This window comes from Glycine max, chromosome 13, assembly GCF_000004515.6.
Source record: "Glycine max cultivar Williams 82 chromosome 13, Glycine_max_v4.0, whole genome shotgun sequence".
In the NCBI taxonomy this organism is placed as follows: domain Eukaryota; kingdom Viridiplantae; phylum Streptophyta; class Magnoliopsida; order Fabales; family Fabaceae; genus Glycine; species Glycine max.
In genome coordinates this window covers 18,461,339-18,481,947 of record NC_038249.2, presented here as the reverse complement: position 1 = coordinate 18,481,947, position 20,609 = coordinate 18,461,339, and the positions used below count along the sequence as shown (strand labels likewise).

Below are 20,609 nucleotides of genomic sequence, written 5' to 3'. Positions count from 1 at the left end.
AAAAAGTCAGGATTGAATGTTGCAACCACAGTGTTGTCTACAAGCTTCAATGTTCATGTCACATCGAGAATGTCAAAAACCGTATCTAATTATAGAGATCGTGATATGGTACTGTAAGTGACATCCTTGACCAGAGTGTGGGTTTGATTGGGATGACACTAAGCACATGATCACAGTTAAGGATTGAAAATGCTTGGAATGAATATTGCATTGTAAGTATTCTTTTATATATTACTATTTGTTATTCAAAGCAAATTGGATTAGACTTTTTTTCTTTTTTTTCAGTTGCATAAATCGACTAAACCGTTTCGATTCAAGGTGCTTCAAAACTAGGATGATATAGTGGATTTGTGCGCTAAAGATAGAGCCACTAGTCATGGAGCTGAAACTACTATGGATGATGATGAAGTGATGAGTAGAGAAACAAATAAAGTGGAATTCATGGGTTTAGGTGCTAGTGCTACTATAGACTTAGAAGAAAATACAAAAGGAAAAAGACAAGGTTCAACTTCTTTTGACACGCAATCTCACAAGAGAAGGATGGGAGAAAAAGAAGGAATAACAGCTTCTTTGGATAAAATGACCAACTCTTTTGATCGAATGATAGAAAAAATGGATGGTAAAGTCGATGATGAAGATATTCAAGAAGTGTTACGTGAGACAGCTTTAATACCAGATCTTAATAGACAACAATGGGATAAAGCTATTAAGTGGTCAGGTGACAATCCAAAGCAATTAGCTATCGTGAAAGCCCTTCCAATTTAAGAAAAGACATATTATGTTTTAACACATCTTGCAAGATGAAACTCGGTGAGTAACCTATTCTCTACATTTTCAGTTTCAACTTTCAAATTAGAAAATTGTCCTTTTTATGCCTAGTTGAAGTGATATTTTAACTATAGTAGAACTTTTATTTGTGATGATTTTATTATATTTATGATGGTTTCCTTGGTATAATCTGCACCACCACTTTAGTTAATTTTTTATTAAATGGAATCATATGTCATACTAAGTTATCTGTCATTGTTGTTGTGACCTATATTATTTTGTTTCTTCTGTGTGCTTGTAGTGAACAAGGAATAGAGGAGTTACATCCTTAGAAAATAAGAAAAAAAAGTTGATTCTTCTAAAATTGTTTGATTATGTTGTTTGTTTTGGATCCTCTAATTTGCAAAATAGTTCTTGAATGATTGAGTATTACCAGTGAAGTGACATCAATGTGGATGATATATGATTTTAGGTTTGATATGGATTGAAGTATTTTCTTCTCTTACGAACAATGAAATTAATATCAATATTTTTGAATTTTGTATGAGATGATTGTCCTTAAATTACTTAATTATTTAATTCTAATAGGGTTTTTTTTTAAAATTATCATGAGACTACGCAATTGAAATTATTTTTAAAAAGGAATTAGATTGAACAAGAATTACATAACATTTATCTTTAATTTTGCAATATTTATTTTGACTCGGCTTGACCTTTTTAAAAGTCTAGTCTGACCTGATAGCCTTTTTAAAAGCCTTCTTCACACTAAATCTTTAATATTAACCTAATAGGAAAGTTAAAGGAAAATGAAAGCCAATAAAAATAATGAGGAATATAAAGGGGCACATGACTCACACCTAAATTGTAATCAAAGTCTTACTTGATTATAGGAATAAAAGTTATGGAGCAATAATGTGTAATCAAAGTTTGATAATTTAAAAAAAATTAATTGTACCCAAAAAATAATATAAGTATATATATATATATATAGGCCAACCTATCAGGCTTTTTAATAAGTTTAAGCCTAGTCTATTTAATTTAATAGGTTTTTTTAAAAAGTCTGAGCCTAATCTTTTAATCAGTTCAGACCAGACTTTATGTAGGCCGAGTTGTAGGCCCCTGTAGGTCGGCCTGGCCTATTCCCACCCCTATGTATGAGATTCAAAATTGTTTAGAATTAAAATTATTTTGATTATTTAATTGTTAAATATTAAAAAATTAATTATTAAATATTTTCTAGCATTAAATTTATTTGGAATATTTAACTATTTAAAAAATGACTAATATTTATTTTTATTCAATATTAAAATTTTAATTTTTAAATAAATATTTAAAAATAAAAATTTGAATTTCATTGAAATTGAATTGCTTTATCCAAACAAGAAAATTAAAATACAAGAAATTAAATTGATTCATCCAAACAAAATATTTATAAAATGAAAAGAATTTAAATCAAGATAATTAAAATGTTGTGTATTTGAATTTTCTATAGAAATTTTTAAATCCTCCATTCAAACACAAGGTTAAAGACATTATACTAATGTGGTTTACTAGAATACCTTTTCGATCTATCATAAGCTTCTATGAGTTCTCAAAGAATTTTTTTGGCTCAATTCAAGGAAAGTAAGACTTGATCCAACTATATTGGGGAAAATGCTCTGAATTCCACTAGGCATACAAACCAACAATTGTTTCACATTGGTGAGACAGATTGAGAAGTTAATAAAGGAGAGATATTTAGGATGGTATGTCCAAAAGAGATATAGACAAGGAAACAATGGTGGAACCTCAACAACAAAAGGTTTTAAAGATTCTTCATAAAGAGAATGAGATTCAAACTCGAAAAGGAGGGGAGTATCAGGAAAGAGCCGTGTTGGGTGACTTTAATACCATTGTGGGAGGATTTGTTGGGGGATGACCAATGAGCTTGATGAGAAATAAAAGTATGCTAGTGATATACTGATCAACCAATGTGGAAGCCTGTAAACATCCAACAATAAATTTTACTAGTGAGGATTATGACGAGATAAGCAATATGAAGGTTATCCTATTTTCATGATTACAACGATGGTTGGTTATAATTTAAAAGGGTTGATCAAGGAAGCTCGGTCGATGTTGTTTTCCGAAAAGCATTTATTAGGATGCCAATATCCATTCCATAGTACGCTTGTTGGGTTTAGCGGTGATTGTGTAGTAGTTTGGGGGTTTGTCAAACTTCAAACAAAGTTTGGAAGATAAAAAGATGGAAAAGACCATCCGAGTGAAGTATGTGGTTTTCAATGCTGCATCATCGTATAATATGACCATAGGAAGGACACCAATGAATGTTATTGTGTCATGGTGTCAACCCTATCTAATGATTTAGTATCCTGACGGTTCAATAACAGTGTCGAGAGTAGATCAAAAGGTGTCAAGGAAATGTTATTAGTTATAAGAACAATAAGAGGTTGATAAAGAAGAAACTTAGTCAGAGGTTGATCATCAAATTCATAACTGAATAAATTCAATACGAGAGAAGACTTTGTTGACAAGAAACTCATCCAATAGAATACCTCAAATAGGTTGTTACCAGGGAAACTGATTTAATTCAATACGAATCAGAATAACTGAATCGAAAACTCAATAACTGAATAAATTGAAGAAAAAAATTGAAAATTATTTCGGCTGCTACATTGAAAATTGATCTAATATAGGAGCTTGGGACATGTGGATTGCAGTGGCCTATGACAAATACAAATTAACTACAGGCCATATGATAAGCATTTGGAGCAGGCCGAATGATATTTGGGTTTCGGTAAATGCTTCTTGCACCCCACTATTTTCTTTCGCACCCCATAAGAAACTTTAAAGAAATTAAATGGATAAATGTGTCCTTCATTGTCTATTAATCTTACCAAACACCCCTTTCCCTCACGCCTTAACCTTGCATCCCTTTCCTTGCACCACATCAGCTTTCAACCAAGTTCTTGTGAAATAATTTATAACTGCCATAACCTATGAAAAACTTCTTGAATCCACGGTGTAATTATTAGCTTCGCTGCTTCAATATATATATCCTACCACTTACGATACACTACACTTTGTGCAACTCTTGAACTCAGAGAAATTTGAAGTTAAAATAAGACCATCATATAACACTTGTCAACACAATCAACCAACCTTAATGTCTGGTCATTGGTAGACTTCAAAGAAAAAGATGCAAAAACCTAATTCTTGATTACCAAATCTGTAACTATTCATAGGTTCAAGGTTTCAAATTAAGTAATATTTAAATCAAAACGCATTTGAGATTACTCAATTTGAAACCTTGTTAGAATTGTTGTGAATTTGATAACCAGGAATATAAAATGCATTCTTGATTTAAAAAAATATACTGCTATATTTTTTTTAACATACAAGATAAAGATAAGATTTGTAATAATCACAAAAAATTATGGTAAAAGTGGAACATAGAGTAGAGTATTGGTACAATCACCAATGTGGATTCTCATCTTTATGTATTTGTATACTCTTACTCCGGGGAAAATGTTATTCACGTGTAGTATATAAAAGTGACATATTAAAAAAATATAAATAATACAATAGATGCCTTAAAATTCAAGATGCAGTAAAAAAAATAGGAATGAATGAGTAATTAATTTGATTAGATATTACTCAACTCAATTCAACTAAACTAGTCCCTAAGAGATAACAAGTAAAGAAAGCAAGAAGAAGAACGATACCTCCGACAGAAGACACAACATGGGTTATACTAAAATAAAAATACGATCGCTTATGAAAATAAATATATTATGAAAAATTGAATACAAATATATATATATATATATATATATATATATATATATATATATATATATATATATATATATATATATATATATATATATCAAAAACTAGTTTCAGTAATATAAAAATTTACACTATAAATTCTGAAATGTATTAAAATATAATTTAATTATAAAAACTAATTTTCATGAAAAGGTCTTTTAATTTTAAAAAATTTAAATAAAAAATTTAAACCAGCACCCTACCTAACTAAATTGCTTGGTATTCTATATGTCAGAATATTGTATAGTAGAGTTTGCCACTAAAATTAAATCAGCCACTCTAATTGGTTATAGACAACTTTTAGATGCAAAATGTTTGAAACTTATATGGCAACAAAAAGAAATCTTTGCTCAAATTAAAGTTAGAGATTTGGCACCAAAGCACAAATAGAGACTATACTTCTCACATTGAGTCCCAGGCATGAAATGACTTTGACCCCAAGGTATATATAGAGGGGGATCCCAGATCATGCCAAACATGCTCTAAGCTGCACAGCTGCTCATGCCTAACATATATATTGTCAATTCCAACTTTACAAAACTGAAAGCTAATTATTGTATAAGTTATGCAAACAAAAGTAGTTTATCTAGCGGCCTAAAAAATTATTAGACATTAGTCCATCCTCTAAAATAACTTTAAAATTATTCTGAAGCACCAATAGCCATCTTTCCTATTACTACAAAGTATATATCACACATTTTTACAGTTGGTCAGTTGTTTATAAAACCTTTAGGTTGCCAGATAAGATAAAAACAACAACCAAGCATTTCTCCCTCTCCAAGATAGTAGTAACAGAAAAACAGAATGGTGCTTCAGAAGAAAGGGTGAGATAACAACATAAATGACTAGACAAAAGAAAGAAAACAAATGATGCTTCAGAAGTCACAACAAATATGGCATTTCCATCAGACAAAAATGAAATGACAGCACAACTGTGACAGTGTTTCACAGCTTCACGATGTGGGTACCTGATCACAACGCAAAAATGGAAAACAAAGCACAACGGGGTGGGTGCGGTGACGTGGGTGATGACGGTGAGGGATTGACAGCGGCGGCGCGACGATGTGGGTTACACGACGGCTTCACGACGTGCGAAAACAGTGACCACACAACCGCGACTTCAGCGTGACGTGGAAGGATGGTCATGATGGAGACGTGGGCAGCTCGTGTGATGACGGCGTGACAGTGGTGGAGCTAGTGAGACGGTGGGTGCGAAACCTCTGAAAAAAAAACATCAATGGAAAGTGATTGAATCGCATTAGGGTTTGGTGCTTAATTTTGGGTATAATTTTAATTTCCGACGGAAAGGAATTCTGTAGAAAAAATCCATCTTTCATTTTTCGAAGGATTTAATTCAGTGAGTAAAAATCTGTCGATAATTAGTAATTTCCAATAAAAAATTTGTCCGTGGGTAAATTCCATCAGAAATTCAAATATTTTCTCACAAAATTATTCCGTCATTAAATTTCTCGTTGATAATTTTGACATGTCTGACGGAATATATTTCGTGAGAAATATTTCGTCAATAACAACGATTTTTCTTGTAATGCAGGAGATCTTGCCCATCAACTCATTCACTATGCAGTATCTACTCAAAGGCTACGCATATACTGGTGAGTTTTAGTGTTTTCCTTCCCTGTTCTTTTGAGGAACAAGTAATATTAACACCATTTAACATAAGGGAACTAGTGGAGTGAATTATCGGCCACAAAATTTTCACAAGATAAGATAGCAGGAGTGTTTTTAACATTAAATCAAACAATTTTTATTAAAATTTGGGAAAATCTATTAAGAAAAAAAAAGATAAAATATTGAAGCAATTAATAAGGCTCTAACATGAAGGGAGAAAAAGAAAAATATATTGGCTGAACAACTATTAACCAAAGGAGAATGTTAATCAATGCCTTCGGGATACTCTTTAAAGAATTTAAAGTAAAATATTTATTGGGAGACAAAAAGTTATATTGTTCACAATTTTTTTTGCATTTTCGTATAATTTTTATATTAAATATATTTTTTTAATTTTTTAATCAATATTTTAAAGACTCTTAACCAAATAATAATAATAATACTAATAACAATTATAATTACAAGTGTACGTGAAAAGTAGAATAATGTCTGGCCTATCTTTCAAGTGGCTGCTGGCACAGAATAAAACCCTAAATTTGGATTGGTGTTGCAGCTGTAATAACACAATATGGTAGACAATAACTTGAAGAAAGAAAACTGTGTTTATGCTTGGATGTAAATTAAAGTGAGTGTGTCATTGTACATGCAGGTGGTGGAAGAAAACTGACACGTGTGGAAGTAACACTGGACGTTAGAAAAACGTGGCGCGTGTGCAAATTGGACCGTACCGAGAAACCGAACAAATATGGCAAGTACTGTTGCTGGTGTTTCTGGTCTTTGGAGTTGGAGGTGATGAACCTGCTTGGGACCAAGGAGATTGCAGTTCGAGCTTGAGACGAAGGCCTCAACACCCAGCCTGAACACACATTTGGAATTTTACGGTACGTACACACCGAGGTGAAACTTCGTTTACAAATTATATATGAACTATTTATTCAATTAAAAAATTTCATTAAAATGTATTAATAATGTAATCATCCCATTATTCTAGTTATTCACTAAACATCCTTTCTTATTTTAAATACTTGTCGATTTCTTTTTAGGATAAAGTATATTTTATATCCCTTTAAAATATGTGAAATTTGGAATTGTCATTTCAATTCCTCTAAAATTTTAACATGTTACTGTTCATTCAGCATGTTAACTCTGTTAATAAATCTGCATAGGTGACAGATAAGGTTGAACACTAATTTTGTTTAATCATTTCTACAATAATTTATTTTCTTTTTTTAAAAAGGGTAGTGGTACAAGTTAAAATGTTAGCTTAACGTACTAGATATACTAACATATTTAACATACTCAACAAACAATATTAAAATATTAAAATTTTAGAGGGACTAAAATGGGGTGAAATTTTTTTGAAGGACTAATTTAAAATTTTACATATTTTAGAAGACCAAAAAGTTTTTTATCACTTTTTTTAATACCTAAAGCAAGTCTAATGAAGCATTTTGTATTATGTTTTCGGAATGCAATAATGTGTAGGGCTTGATGAACAATTGCTGGTTCAGAGTGAAAACAAATGTAGCAAAGCCCCACAAGGGTGAGATTGGAATAGTGTTTGAACACCCTACCCAACCAGCAAACCAACCCGGTGGTTGGATGGTAAAGGAAAAACATTTGGAGAAATCACTAGAGAAATTACCAACCCTAAGAAAGAGTGGTTCCACACAATCCATGAACACATCCTCAAAAATGTTCACCATCTCTGAAGTCAAAAAACATTGCACCTCTGACTCTACTTGGATCATCATCCATGGCCACGTGTATGACTGCACCCGCTTCCTCAAAGACCACCCTGGCGGTGTCGATAGCATCCTCATAAATGCAGACACCGACTGCACTGAAGAGTTCGATGCCATCCATTCCGACAAAGCAAAGCAAATGCTTCAAGATTTTCGAATTGGCGACCTCATGAGCACATGCAGGTAATATACACAAGGTTGCATGTGTGTTTTTATTAGAATTTGAAATATTTCATATTTTTTATTAATTAAATTTTATTAAAAATTATACGTTCAAGTTGTTAAAAAAGAGAATGAGGTTCACATAATTTAGAGAAATCCCATATTTTTTAATCATCCAATACATAAATGTGATACAAAAATGTAACAGATTGTGTTTTGAGCAAATTTTTAATATATTAATTTCGGCAGTAGAAATAGTATTTAAGGTTATTTTTATTAAATTTAATAGTTATGCAAGAAAAATATTTTATATACTATGAATAAATAAAAAATCAATTTTCTTATGATTTTTAACATATTTATCTTACATGGTGATTGGCTTATACATTGTTTATGAGTTTAATTAAGGAATTTTTATACCGTAAGACTATAAAAAATGAAAAAAAGAGTGTATATAATGTCGTTATAAATAATTTTTATACTTTCATTTAATTATAGTCTATTATAAATATTAAATTTATTAATTTTTATAATAATTATTTTAAAAATCATGTGAATCATAAGTTTTTTTTATTGATGGACAATGTTAGTGTATAGAAATTAGGCAAACATTAATGTGTCTTCATGAATCAACCATTGTTTAAGGAATAATAAATGGAAAGTTTATTAAAAGTATCATTAATGCATCTCTACTCTGATTTCTAATACATTCTTGATGTGAATTTCAATAGGGCAATGGTTAATTAGAAGACCCTAGAAATTAAGAATCATGTTAAAAATTATATTTGAAATAATATTATAAAAGTAAATTATAAAACTATCATGCACAACAAGTTCTAAAGGTTGATAATTTATCCTATTTTATTATTAGAAATTTTAATTTGTTAGGAATTTTATTTTATTTTATTATGTATTGATTTATAAGGTTTGTTAATTATGGGTGAACAGGCTACACCTCATACTCATCACCCAACAACTCCGTGCATGACAATTTCGAATTCGCCAATTTGCCTCTTATTAAGGAAATTAATCACCACACCACCACCACCACGCGAGAAAATCTCATGCAAACTCGTGTCAAAGACTTCGATTTCCCATGATGTGAGGCTCTTACGTTTTGCCTTACCCTAGAGGACCAACTTCTAGGTTTACCTGTGGGAAAGCACATTTTCCTATGCACCACCATCAATGACAAGCTATGCATGCGAGCCTACACTCCAACAAGTAGTGTGGACGAAGTAGGGTTTTCCGAACTTGTCATCAAGGTTTACTTCAAGGCGTGCACTCCAAGTTCCCAAACGGAGGACTCTTGTCTCAACATTTGGACTCCCTCCCCATTGGGCCACATAGAGTACACCGCAAGAGGCAACTTCTTGGTTCATAGAAAGCAAAGATTCGCCAAGAGGCTAGCCATGTTGGCTAATGGAACTGGGATCACACCTATTTACCAAGTGGCGCAAACGATTCTGAAGGACCCAGAGGACCGCACAAAGATGCATGAGGTCTATGCGAACAAAACTGAGGATGATATTTTGTTGAAGGACGAAATGGATGTGTGGGAAAAAACACATTGTGATCGATTCAAGGTGTGGTATGTGGTTGGAACTGCTAGGGAGGGATGGGGATACAGTGTGGGGTTCATCACAGAAAGTATCACGAGGGAGCACCTTCCAGAAACGTCAAGGGATGCCTTAGCTTTCTTTGACTTGTGGACCACCACCTATGATTCAATTCGCAGTGCAACCTAATTTGGAGAAGATGTGAAATATGATATCAAGAACCACCTACTTTTGTTTTAGGGCATGTATGTGTATTGTTATTGTCGTTTATGTATCACTAATTATTGGAGTATTTCTTGAATAATAATATATTCGAAAAGACATATTATATGAGATAGGAAAAAAATTAACATATTTTTTTTTATGTATCTATGTTTCTCCCAACAATCTCTATCCCACAATTTGTTTTAATGATAAAAATACTTTTCTTCATATTCAAAATTTATTAATTTATGTAAGTGTAAAATTATTTCACATTACTCATCAATTAATTTCTTATCCAGAATTTATTAAATTATGAAAAGTGTGTTTTAAATAGGTGTTTTATTACTAAAAAACTTAAGTTAGAAGATCTTTTCTCATTTTCTTTCCTATATCATTTTGTTCAACGTCTCCGTTCCCTCAATTCCACATTCTGTTTAGCGCCTTTCACCACCTTCCACCAACGTATCCAACCAACCTTATTTAATTGCATTTTAATAACTAAGAAACGAATTTTAAGAATAGAAACCCTAGACGTTTAATTTCACACATTTTATTCCATTTGAACGAATAGAACTTTCCTAACTTTATTCTCAAAGAAAAATGCGACGATAAGAACGAATAAACTTTTACAACCATATTAGATCCTATTCCTATAATCTTCAGCATCACAAAATGAAAAAAATGGCATAAATTCTTGGCCCCGGCCTCTTTCCAACTATTTATATATAGTGTCAAATGAGAGACCTAGCAATAGACAAACTACAAATTAAGCACCACACCACTCTCCAATATCCCCAACATGGCTCAAGTGGGTTCTCTATCTTCCGAAATGGAGACACTGAATCATGTCCTAGCCCTAGTGGAGGCATTCCGAGCATTTGACGCGGACAACGATGGCCGAATCACGCAGGCAGAGCTAGGAGGAATCTTGGGGTCACTCGGGTACAACCCTAGCGAGCAAGAAGTTAGGGCAATGATTGAACACGGCGACAAGAACAAAGACGGGTTGTTGAGCATCCACGAGTTCTTGGAGATGAACACCAAGGATTTGGAGGGTGGAAATCTCGCCAACACCCTCAGCACCGCGTTTGAGGCTTTGGATGAAGACGGGAACGAGATTTTAACCGGGGAAGAGCTTCATGAGGTCATGCAAAACTTGGGTTTGGACTTGTCTCTTGAGAATTGTGTGCATCTTGTTACTTCTCTTGATGCGGATGGAGATGGGGCTGTGAGCTTGGATGAATTCAGGCTCATAGTCGATTCCCTAATCTAATTGTATCTTGTGGTGTATATGGTGTGTGATCAATAATCATATCATATATATGTATACTTATAGTTAGGGTTGGAGAAATTAATGTATTTTCATAAATAATTAAGGAATAAGCACTTGTGAGGTGCATGTTAGTTTACCAATAGAATGCGTAGTAGCAAAAGATGGGATAATGCTATTCATTATATCATTAATTTTATAAATTAAGAGAGAGATTCTAAAAAGAAAAAGTAGTGTTTAATAGTATTTAGAGTGCCTATTTCTTTTATTAATTTTCAATTGTATAGAAACAAACCAAACACATACTCTTTGAATATAGTTTCTTCTATTGATTCATTGAAAACCATAAAAATTTATAGATCTCATATTTTATTTAATAAATCTCTATTATAATTTTATAATTTTCTAAGAATTTTAACCAATAAATATGTTAAAAAATATGCTACTAGCAATCCTTGTTAGGTCCTATTCAAAATGCCAGACTCTACTCCGAAGGCATCACCTCAGTACCGTACCAACCACTAGTAGAGGACGCGTAATTTTATTTTTTTATTGGCTACTGATTCAGAAATTAACCTTAGAAAGTGTGCAAAATTTGGAGCCATTTTGAAAAAAAAAAACTAGTTACATTGTGAATAGATTGCAAAATGGGCGGGCTTTGATATTTTAGGTCCAGCCAGCCTTATGTTTAGCAATCGGGTCAAATTGGCCTGAATTTAAAAATAAATAAAAAACAAAAAAAATATTCTAAATAAAATTTTATATATATATATATAATTAAACTTAGAATTTTGTAGTGATATGTTGCGCAGTGCATACAATGTTTAACAAACTCTTAATAATTTATTAAAAATTATGAGGTCATAAATACACAGTTTTCTTTTAACCTGATTTTGAAAAAATAAAAATGAATAAAAATGTTGAGACTATTATTCACCAAAAATTAAAAGTTAGGATAAAAAATGCGATTAAATCTATTTTTATTTATTTTTATTTTTTCAAAATCAGATTAAAAGAAAACAATCGTGAGTACCCACGTGCTTGTGCACTTTCCTACTTACAAGTTACGTACAATATAATAATGTTGTTTAATCAATTATCTGGCCAACTTGACGCCTATCGGGTCAACCCCAATTGCCCCATATTGATCTAAACAAATTGGACCAAAAAGACTTGTTTCTATTTTGCCTACTATTTTTAGCATTCAATCCAACCCTATTTACAGTTTGGCTGGGTTCGCAATCCATTGGGACAACCACATTTTTTCACCTTTAACCGTGACAAGGGAGTGAGAATTGAGAGTCTTGAGAAAAGTGAAAAAAATATTGAAAAATTATGTGTGACAGTCTTTTGGTGTTGGGAATCATACATAGTAGTGGGACATAGCACAACAAAGGTGGAGATCTTTTGGTTCTAAAAAACAAATTGCAATACTCAATGGGTTATCACGTTACCAGTTTTATTTGAAACCCACATCAATTAAACCGGTTTTTACTGGTTCAATAACAATATGATCTAATACTTGGCTTGAATTGGTGAGGTATCCAATTTCTAGGTAAAACGGTTAGACCGACCTGCCTGAGTCGAGTTTGATAACACTGATGAAAACATTCACCAGCATAACATTATACAAAAAAGAGGGAATGAAATAAAAAAAATTGTTTTACCTTTCTAAAGAATGTCCAAGATTGGTTTGGAGATTCGCCACTTGATTGACCTCGATCAAAGTTAGGCATGACAACGGAATATTGACTCATGGGCACCCACCCAAACCTACTAAGATTTTTGACAGAAAAAAATCAAGTTGATTGGATTTGGATTTTTCCTGCATCTTAAAATCAAGCTGCTGAAATTGTGATATGATTATGTTACTAATTTAAAAATTGGGCAACACCGTTTTTGTGTGAGTTTTGAGGAGTTGCAATTTTTCAACACCGTTTCTAAATAATATTATATAACAATTAACTTCATAAACTAATTGATGCTTCCCTACACCATTCAAAAGATTAACTATGAACTATAAGTTACAGACCAAGGTTCTTTTAATATAGTCTTGAATAAGGTTATAATTTACCATGCTTCACTGTTCAGCGTTGTCTTATGCATTTGATGCTAACTAGGATGAAAAGAAAAACACTGGAAAGGCTGGTCAATGACTTGCTTTTTCAACTTTTCGTGTTTGGCATAATTTGCAGAGTGATTGTTCCTAATTTTGCTGTACTTATAAACTGGATATATGTGTTATAGTGGCCTAATTTTGCAAGTTACTACCCTAACTTTTCTGATCAATGGACATGAATTGTGGTGACTATCTCATGCTTTTCATTAACAATGATTGCTGGACAGAAGTTCTTTCACAAGCTGTAGCATTCCTATAATATTCACGCTTGCTATGATGCCCTCTAAATCCAATAATTCTTTTAATTGCTTAGCTGAAGTGATATGATGAAAATTATTGTATGTGCTTCTAAAAAAGAAAAGCATTATTTGGTAGATATAATAAGGAGATATTTTGTGATGGTTTTCTGAAGTATAAAATGCTCACTAATTTTAAAAGATGGAGATCTCCATATATGCAACAAAACAAAGAATAGCATGGTAGTGCCATTAAGGAAGGATATGGATACAAGTTCTTTGTACTGTAGCTTGAAATAAAAAGACATGTAGAAATTAAGGAAGATTATAATAGAATTAATGCATGGACAAGAAATTCATGATTGGGTTAGTCACGTGACAAGACTCTTTCTTTTTCAGTCGAATCACTTCAACGTCTGTGTTAACTCCAATTCATTGTTGCAATGTTGCTGCTACAATGCTTATGCTACTTGCCACTTTGTTTTGCACTTTGATTTGCTTGTTGCCAATCTTTCTTCCATGTTCAATTGTACATTATTTTTAACTAGTTAATTAATCAATTAGTTTTGTACACTTCATTATTTTTATGATACATTTGTTTATTGGAGTTGTGTTAAATCTCATAGTAATGGCTTAATTACTCCTGGAATTTTGGATGTGTAAGTTTTTTAGTCACTGAATTTTGTCCTTATTTTTTAGTTCTTGATATAATAAATTGACACTTTACGGTGATTTTTAACACTTTTTGATTTTTTTAGTGGTTTTAGCACTTTTTTGATTTTTTTTTAGTGGTTTGTGGTCGTTTAAAATATAAATTTAAGCAGTTAAAAAATAAAAATTAATTTATGACAACGGAAAGCCATCACAAAATATCAATTATTATGTCCTGCAAAAAGTATAATTTGTCAAAATTCAAGAAAAAATTTAAATTTTAGAAATTAAAAATACACATACTTCAAATTGAGAGACTAAAACAATAATTAAGTCTTATTTAACAATAGTTTTGATGCCAAAGACTAAGTTTAATACTTATTTTAAAAGGTGTTAAAACTGCCAAGAAAATTTAATGATTTTCCAAGTAAATTGATTCCCCAGTAAATTGATCAATTTACCTGTCTATAATGATGCCATAATTTATATAAATTAGTTTAAGTATAAAAGAATTTAATGCAGCCTATAAGATAAAGAAATTAATTTAATGTAGCAAAAATACGGAACCTATAAGATAAGAAATTAATTTAACGTAACAAAAATATGGACACAAATAGAGCAATTCCGTTCAATACAAATTAGGATATATTTAAGTTGAGGACCAGGCAAGCGGCAAGGAGGTTCGCATCTCAGCCACACACATCGAAATCGGACGGTTGACATTACTTGGGCAAATCTATTTAAGTTGCGGGCGCCTTTAACTGAGTCTTCGCTCAGTCTCTCACTCTCTTTTCAAAAACCCTTTCGAGTTTTAACTCCAAAAGCCAAAATCAAGAATGCCTCAGCTGCAGAGGAGAAACACGTATACTCGTTGGACCGAAGAGGAACACAGGTATGTGGGTCAAAGAAAGAAAGTTTAATTCTTTTTTGTGCTTCGTTCTCTCTTTTCAATTTTTGGAATGGGTTTTATGATACTACCGCAGCTTCCCCGCGCTTTTAATTTAGGCTAAATTATATTCTTAGTTCCCAATTTTTCTTCAATTTTGATTTTGGTTCATTTTTCCTTCTTATTTTTTCCGTTTGGTTAAGGTCATTATATAATTAATTAGGCAAAATATTAAAGTGGTCTAATTAATATAAAAGTATGGCTGAGGGCATACATATGATGAAAGACTAATTGTATAGATATTAGTGAGGTTATAATTTAATGATGGACCAAATTATAATTATCAAATTTGGGATTATCAAATTTGGGGTAATCCATGACGTTCACCCCCAATTTTCCTAACAGAAGTCTCTCTATAATTGGAAGATCATAAAACCTAATTTTCTGATCAACCTTTCATCATCATTTTATTATGGTTAATCCAAGTAGCATTTAGTTTTCATTATGATTTTGAGTATGGGAACACAAAAGCATTCTACTCATCTCTATACAGTAACTTCTCTATATGAATAGAATACATGTGGTTAGGATCAATGATTGTTTGTTAGAATGAAACTAGGTTGATTGATTGAATTCTAATATTTGAAATTAAATCCCAATAAATCGTCACTAATTTTAAAAGGGACCGAAATCGAAATTGGAAACAAGATGAAAGACCAAATTTATAATTTTGCGTTTAATTTAAAAGTTCCTAGAGTTTTAATTCAAGAAACTGAGAAAGTAACTATCTCAACCTTATCAGTGAAAAGGCAAAGGGAGTTAACATTTGGTAAAAGTAACCAAGTTGTTGTTTACAATAGATCCATTGTGCAACCAAAATGTTTCAGCTGAGTGGAGAAATTGTCAAAAAAAAAAAATGTTCTAGCATAATTCCTCAGCACTCTTCATAATCATCCCCCACTCTTCATATCATCCCCCCACAATCATTATCATCATTGCTCAAACCACCCTCATACCATCCCAACATAGACAAACTAGTAGCTCCCAAGGTACAACATATCTTACGATTACTTTTCACAACATTTTCCACCATGCAAAACAGAGTCCCTTCTCACCCCAACCCATCATCATCACTCCCCTAAACTGTAACAATTTTAACCAACTTGACAAGAGAAGTTAGTTCTCTATATTTAATTCTATTTTGTACCTATTATATTGTATGTATTTTTCGTGTAATTTCTTGTTATGATAAAAAATATGATAAAGTAAGAGGCCTGGAGTTTTTTTTGTCTTTGCATGAAACAATTGAACAAAAAATTCACACCTCATGGATAAGTTACAATTTTATTATGATGAACACTTGCCCTCTGGCTTCGGTTTTGATTATGCTACAATGTGGGGTAGTTCATGCTTTTGCTTATAATGTGTATGGTGGTTACAAAGATGGTGGTTACAACGTGGGATATTTGGGGTTGTGGCTTGCTTTTTATGTACAGGGCTGGTCTCCTTTTGTATCTTCGTATATGCCAACATTCTCCTTGTGGTTCCTGCCCTTGTTTTTCATTTTTCTCTTAAAGTAGTTGTATATTATATAGATTGGTTGGGTTCAATTTGTAAGCATTACTATTTCCTCTATCTGATGTACTTTGTTTTTCAAATATTCACTATCTTTTTGCATTTTTGTGACAGGTTATTTCTTCTTGGGATGGAGAGATTTGGTAAAGGTAGTTGGACAAAAATTGCACAACAAGTTGTGTTGACAAAAACTCCCTCCCAAGTTACTAGCCACGCCCAAAAGTTTTTCCACCACCATAGTAGTGTCAAACAAAGCAAAAGACAGAGGAAAAAACCCAGCATACATGACATAACCTTGGTCTCACAACCAGTTGCCCAACACAACCCAGTAAATGAGCAATTAGCAGAGAAACTGCATGTGGTTCCCTCACAACAATTGACAGACTTTGAAGGTAGCTTGGCACTTCACCATAATGACCAGCTGAGTAGGCCTCCCTTAACAATGGCACAAGATCTGCAAATTCAGCAATTGCCTCACTTCGTTGACCATGATAGCTGGGTTTCAACTCCAAATCAACAGGTTCCAGAATTACCTCACAATCTTCTTGACCAGGATAAGTGGATTCCTCCATTAGGTCTGCAAATTCACCAATTTTCTGACTTAATTGATGACCATATTGATTTGGCTCCTCTCCCTGATCTACTAGAGTTACCTCTTCCTTATCTACCCTTACCTCACCATCTTGACCAGGAGAAGTGGGTTCCACCACAAGATTTCCAAACTCAGCAACTGCCTCACTTCATGGATCATGATAATTGGGTTTCAACTCCAAATCAACAGTTTCAAGAATTACCTCACCATCTTCTTGACCAGGAGAACTGGACTCCTCCACTAGATCTGGAAATTCACCAATTTGCTGACTTCAATGATGATCATCTTGATTTGGATCCTCTCCATGATCTACTAGAATTACCTCTCCCTGATCTACTACCAAAATTGTCTCACGATGACCAGGAGAAGTGGATTCCTCCAACAAATTCACCAACTTCCTGACTATCACATTTGGGTTCCAACTCCAAATCAGCCATTACCTAACAACCTTGGCAAACAGATGTTAGAAGAACTACAAGGGTTTTCTAGGGACTTTTAAATTAAAAGCGTGGAGGAAGCTACGGTAGTATCATAATTTGTGCTAAGTTGTTTCTTCTCATTTTTGGCAGTAAACATTACATTCAGTATACTTAACCCGTTAGGAAAATGGATTAGTTTTGCAATTTTGTATTGGGTTTGGAGGTCCCAGGTTCCTTAAAGTACCTGGCTTTGTACTCTTTCATCTCTGTTTATAATATCACAGATTCTTATATTCTTTTTTTATTCTGTTAGTTTCTTTCTAACTCATTAATCCTCATGTCCAGTTCTATTGTATTCATATAACTAACTAGTAGCTTTTTATATACAAGAAAGTAACTATCTCCAAGCTTATCAATGTAAAGTCAAAGGGAGTTTCCATTTGGTAAAGTAACAAAGTTTCTGTTTACAACAGATCCATTGTGCAACCAAAATGTGACTGAATGCCTATGAATCCTCTAGACTTTACAAACAGAAAATAAAGGCGTACCATGACAAGAAGCTGCAGAAACAGAACTTCCAGGGTAGTAATAAAGTTTCTAAAGAGAAATTATTTTCTCCCGTTTTGGAGTCCCACGGGCCCTAATCAATGATAGGGGAAAACACTTCTGCAACAATCAGTTAAAGAAAGTCTTGGAGCACTATAATATCAGACATAAGGTGGCCACACCTTATCATCCACAGACAAATGGCCAAGCAGAAATTTCAAACAGAGAGCTGAAGCGAATCCTTGAAAAGACGGTGGCATCATCAAGAAAGGATTGGGCTTTGAAACTAGATGATGCTCTGTGTGCCTATAGGACCGCATTTAAGACCCTCATCGGATTGTCTCCATTTCAGCTAGTATATGAGAAAGCATGTCACTTGCTAGTGGAGTTGGAGCACAAAGCGTACTTGAATCTTAAATTTCTCAACTTCGATGAAGCTGCATGTGGAGAAAAGAGAAAATTACAATTGCTGGAGTTAGAAGAAATGAGACTGAATGCCTATGAATCCTCTTGACTTTACAAACAGAAAATAAAGGCGTACCATGACAAGAAGCTGCAGAAACAGAACTTCCAGCCAGGACAACAGGTCTTACTCTTTAACTCCAGGCTTAGATTGTTCCCAGATAAGCTGAAATCGAAGTGGTCAGGACCGTTTGTCATTAAAGAGGTGAGACCCCATGGTGCAATTGAGTTGGAAGATCCTACAGGAAGCAATCTTGAAAAGAAATTGATAGTCAATGGACAACGCTTGAAGATCTACAAGGGAGGACAATTAGAGAGGCTCACAAGCATTGTCTACTTAAATGACCCATGAAGAAAGCACAGCGTCTAGCTAAAGACGATAAACTAAGCACTGGCAGGGAGGAAACCCAACACATTTGTACAAAGTTAGATTTTCTATTAAAAAAAAAAGAAACCTGGAAGGGACTCCTTTTGCATTGATAAATTTGAAGTGCACCATGCATCGTTTGGCTTTTTAGACCTGTTAAGTCCTAACTAAGATATTAGCCACTCATGGCCATGAGGGCTTTACAATGGGAGGGATGGAAGAAAGAATTGGAACAAATGATAAGAAGAGAGGAGAGGAGGAGTTCTCGGGCTTAAGGTAGTAGTAAAAGTGCTTTGAGACTTAGTGTCTTTTCTCCTTGGCTTGACTTCCTTTTTATAGCTGTTGAAGTGAACATGAGACTTGATGCCAAAAATCTTCCTTATTTATATTTTTTATATCTTTTGGATTTGTTTTGCTTTTAATCCATCCTTTCCATACCTGCAAGTCATAAATAAGAAAAATATCAATTCTTATAATTTAATCCAGAAATAACTATTAAATAAATATTTTCAAAAATATTTTCAATATATTTTTATTATAAGAATAACTCATATTTAACCGTTATGAGTTATTAGAAGAAATGAAAAAAAAAAGGATCAAAATCCAATAATAAAGCAACAGGGAAGAAGAGGGGTTATTTTTTTGTTTAAAAAAAATCCGGTGTAACCATTTCTTCAGCACACCCACACTTATCTAAAAAAAATACATCTTACGACTAAAATGTTTTTCTCACTATGAGAGACTTAATTGACTCTGACACAATAGCTTGTTCCACAATCATTAGAAATCAGCTGAATTGTAGTGGATGAATATGATTCTACAATCAATTCTTTAAAGCCATGATTCCAAGCTATGGACAAACCCAGAAAAATAGCCCAAAGCTCAGCATGAGCTACCCCACGCGAACAACAAATGCAAACAAAACATTACCCTGCATAATAATCCCACAAATCTCCACCTGCTGTCGCTGCTTGACTAGACATCAAAGGCAAAAACACCAAAAGGGGGCACTTTTACAAATTATTTATCAAAAAGGGGCTCTTTTGCAATTATTTTCAGGGGGGTCTGTTTTTTTATTGCAAAGCGCTCCCCAGACAGGCGCCTGCACTGTGCACGTGACACGTGGCACAGCAGGTAGCGCCCCTGACGCGAGCGCCTTTGGTAGCGCCCAGGGGTCAGGCACTACTGGTGGCGCCCCTGCTGCAGGCGCTACGGCTAGCGCAGGGCAACCCCCCCCCCCCCCCCCAGCCTCTTCTTCTCACACCCCCAAGTCTCTTCCCACACCCCAGCCTCTCTTCTTCTCACACCCCCCACCCCAAAATTTTATATTTTTTATATTGTTTATCAAAAATTTAAATTTTGTTTCATCTTTGTTATTAGTATTATTTGTTATTTTTTATATTCCCACACCCCCCACCCCAAAATTTCAATAAGATTATTTTTTATACACTCTAAATTGTATATTTTTTAATTTGTTTATCAAAAATTTAAATTTTTTTCATTTTTATTATTAGTATTATTTGTTATTTTTTTATATTTTATTATTCTCTCTTTTTGAAGTATATATAAGTACATTTTCAATAAAATACAT

General features: G+C 33.2%; 2 protein-coding genes and 1 pseudogene across 2 annotated transcripts; all 3 read left to right on the top strand.

Moving 5' to 3' along the window:
• Positions 1 to 393: 393 nt before the first annotated feature.
• LOC100808821 (nitrate reductase [NADH] 2-like) lies at positions 394 to 9,931 on the top strand (annotated as a pseudogene).
• Positions 9,932 to 10,420: 489 nt separating this feature from the next.
• Positions 10,421 to 11,304, top strand: LOC100782291 (probable calcium-binding protein CML29). The gene has a single exon (XM_003542702.5). The coding sequence runs from the start codon at positions 10,695 to 10,697 to the stop codon at positions 11,166 to 11,168; it is 474 nt and encodes a 157-aa protein (XP_003542750.1). The 5' UTR covers positions 10,421 to 10,694; the 3' UTR covers positions 11,169 to 11,304.
• Positions 11,305 to 14,953: 3,649 nt separating this feature from the next.
• Positions 14,954 to 17,936, top strand: LOC102668837 (probable transcription factor At5g61620). The gene is made up of 2 exons (XM_006593519.4): positions 14,954 to 15,063; positions 16,747 to 17,936. Exons 1-2 carry the CDS (start codon positions 15,008 to 15,010, stop codon positions 17,624 to 17,626), a joined length of 936 nt encoding a protein of 311 aa, XP_006593582.1. The 5' UTR covers positions 14,954 to 15,007; the 3' UTR covers positions 17,627 to 17,936.
• The last annotated feature ends 2,673 nt before the right edge of the window (positions 17,937 to 20,609 follow it).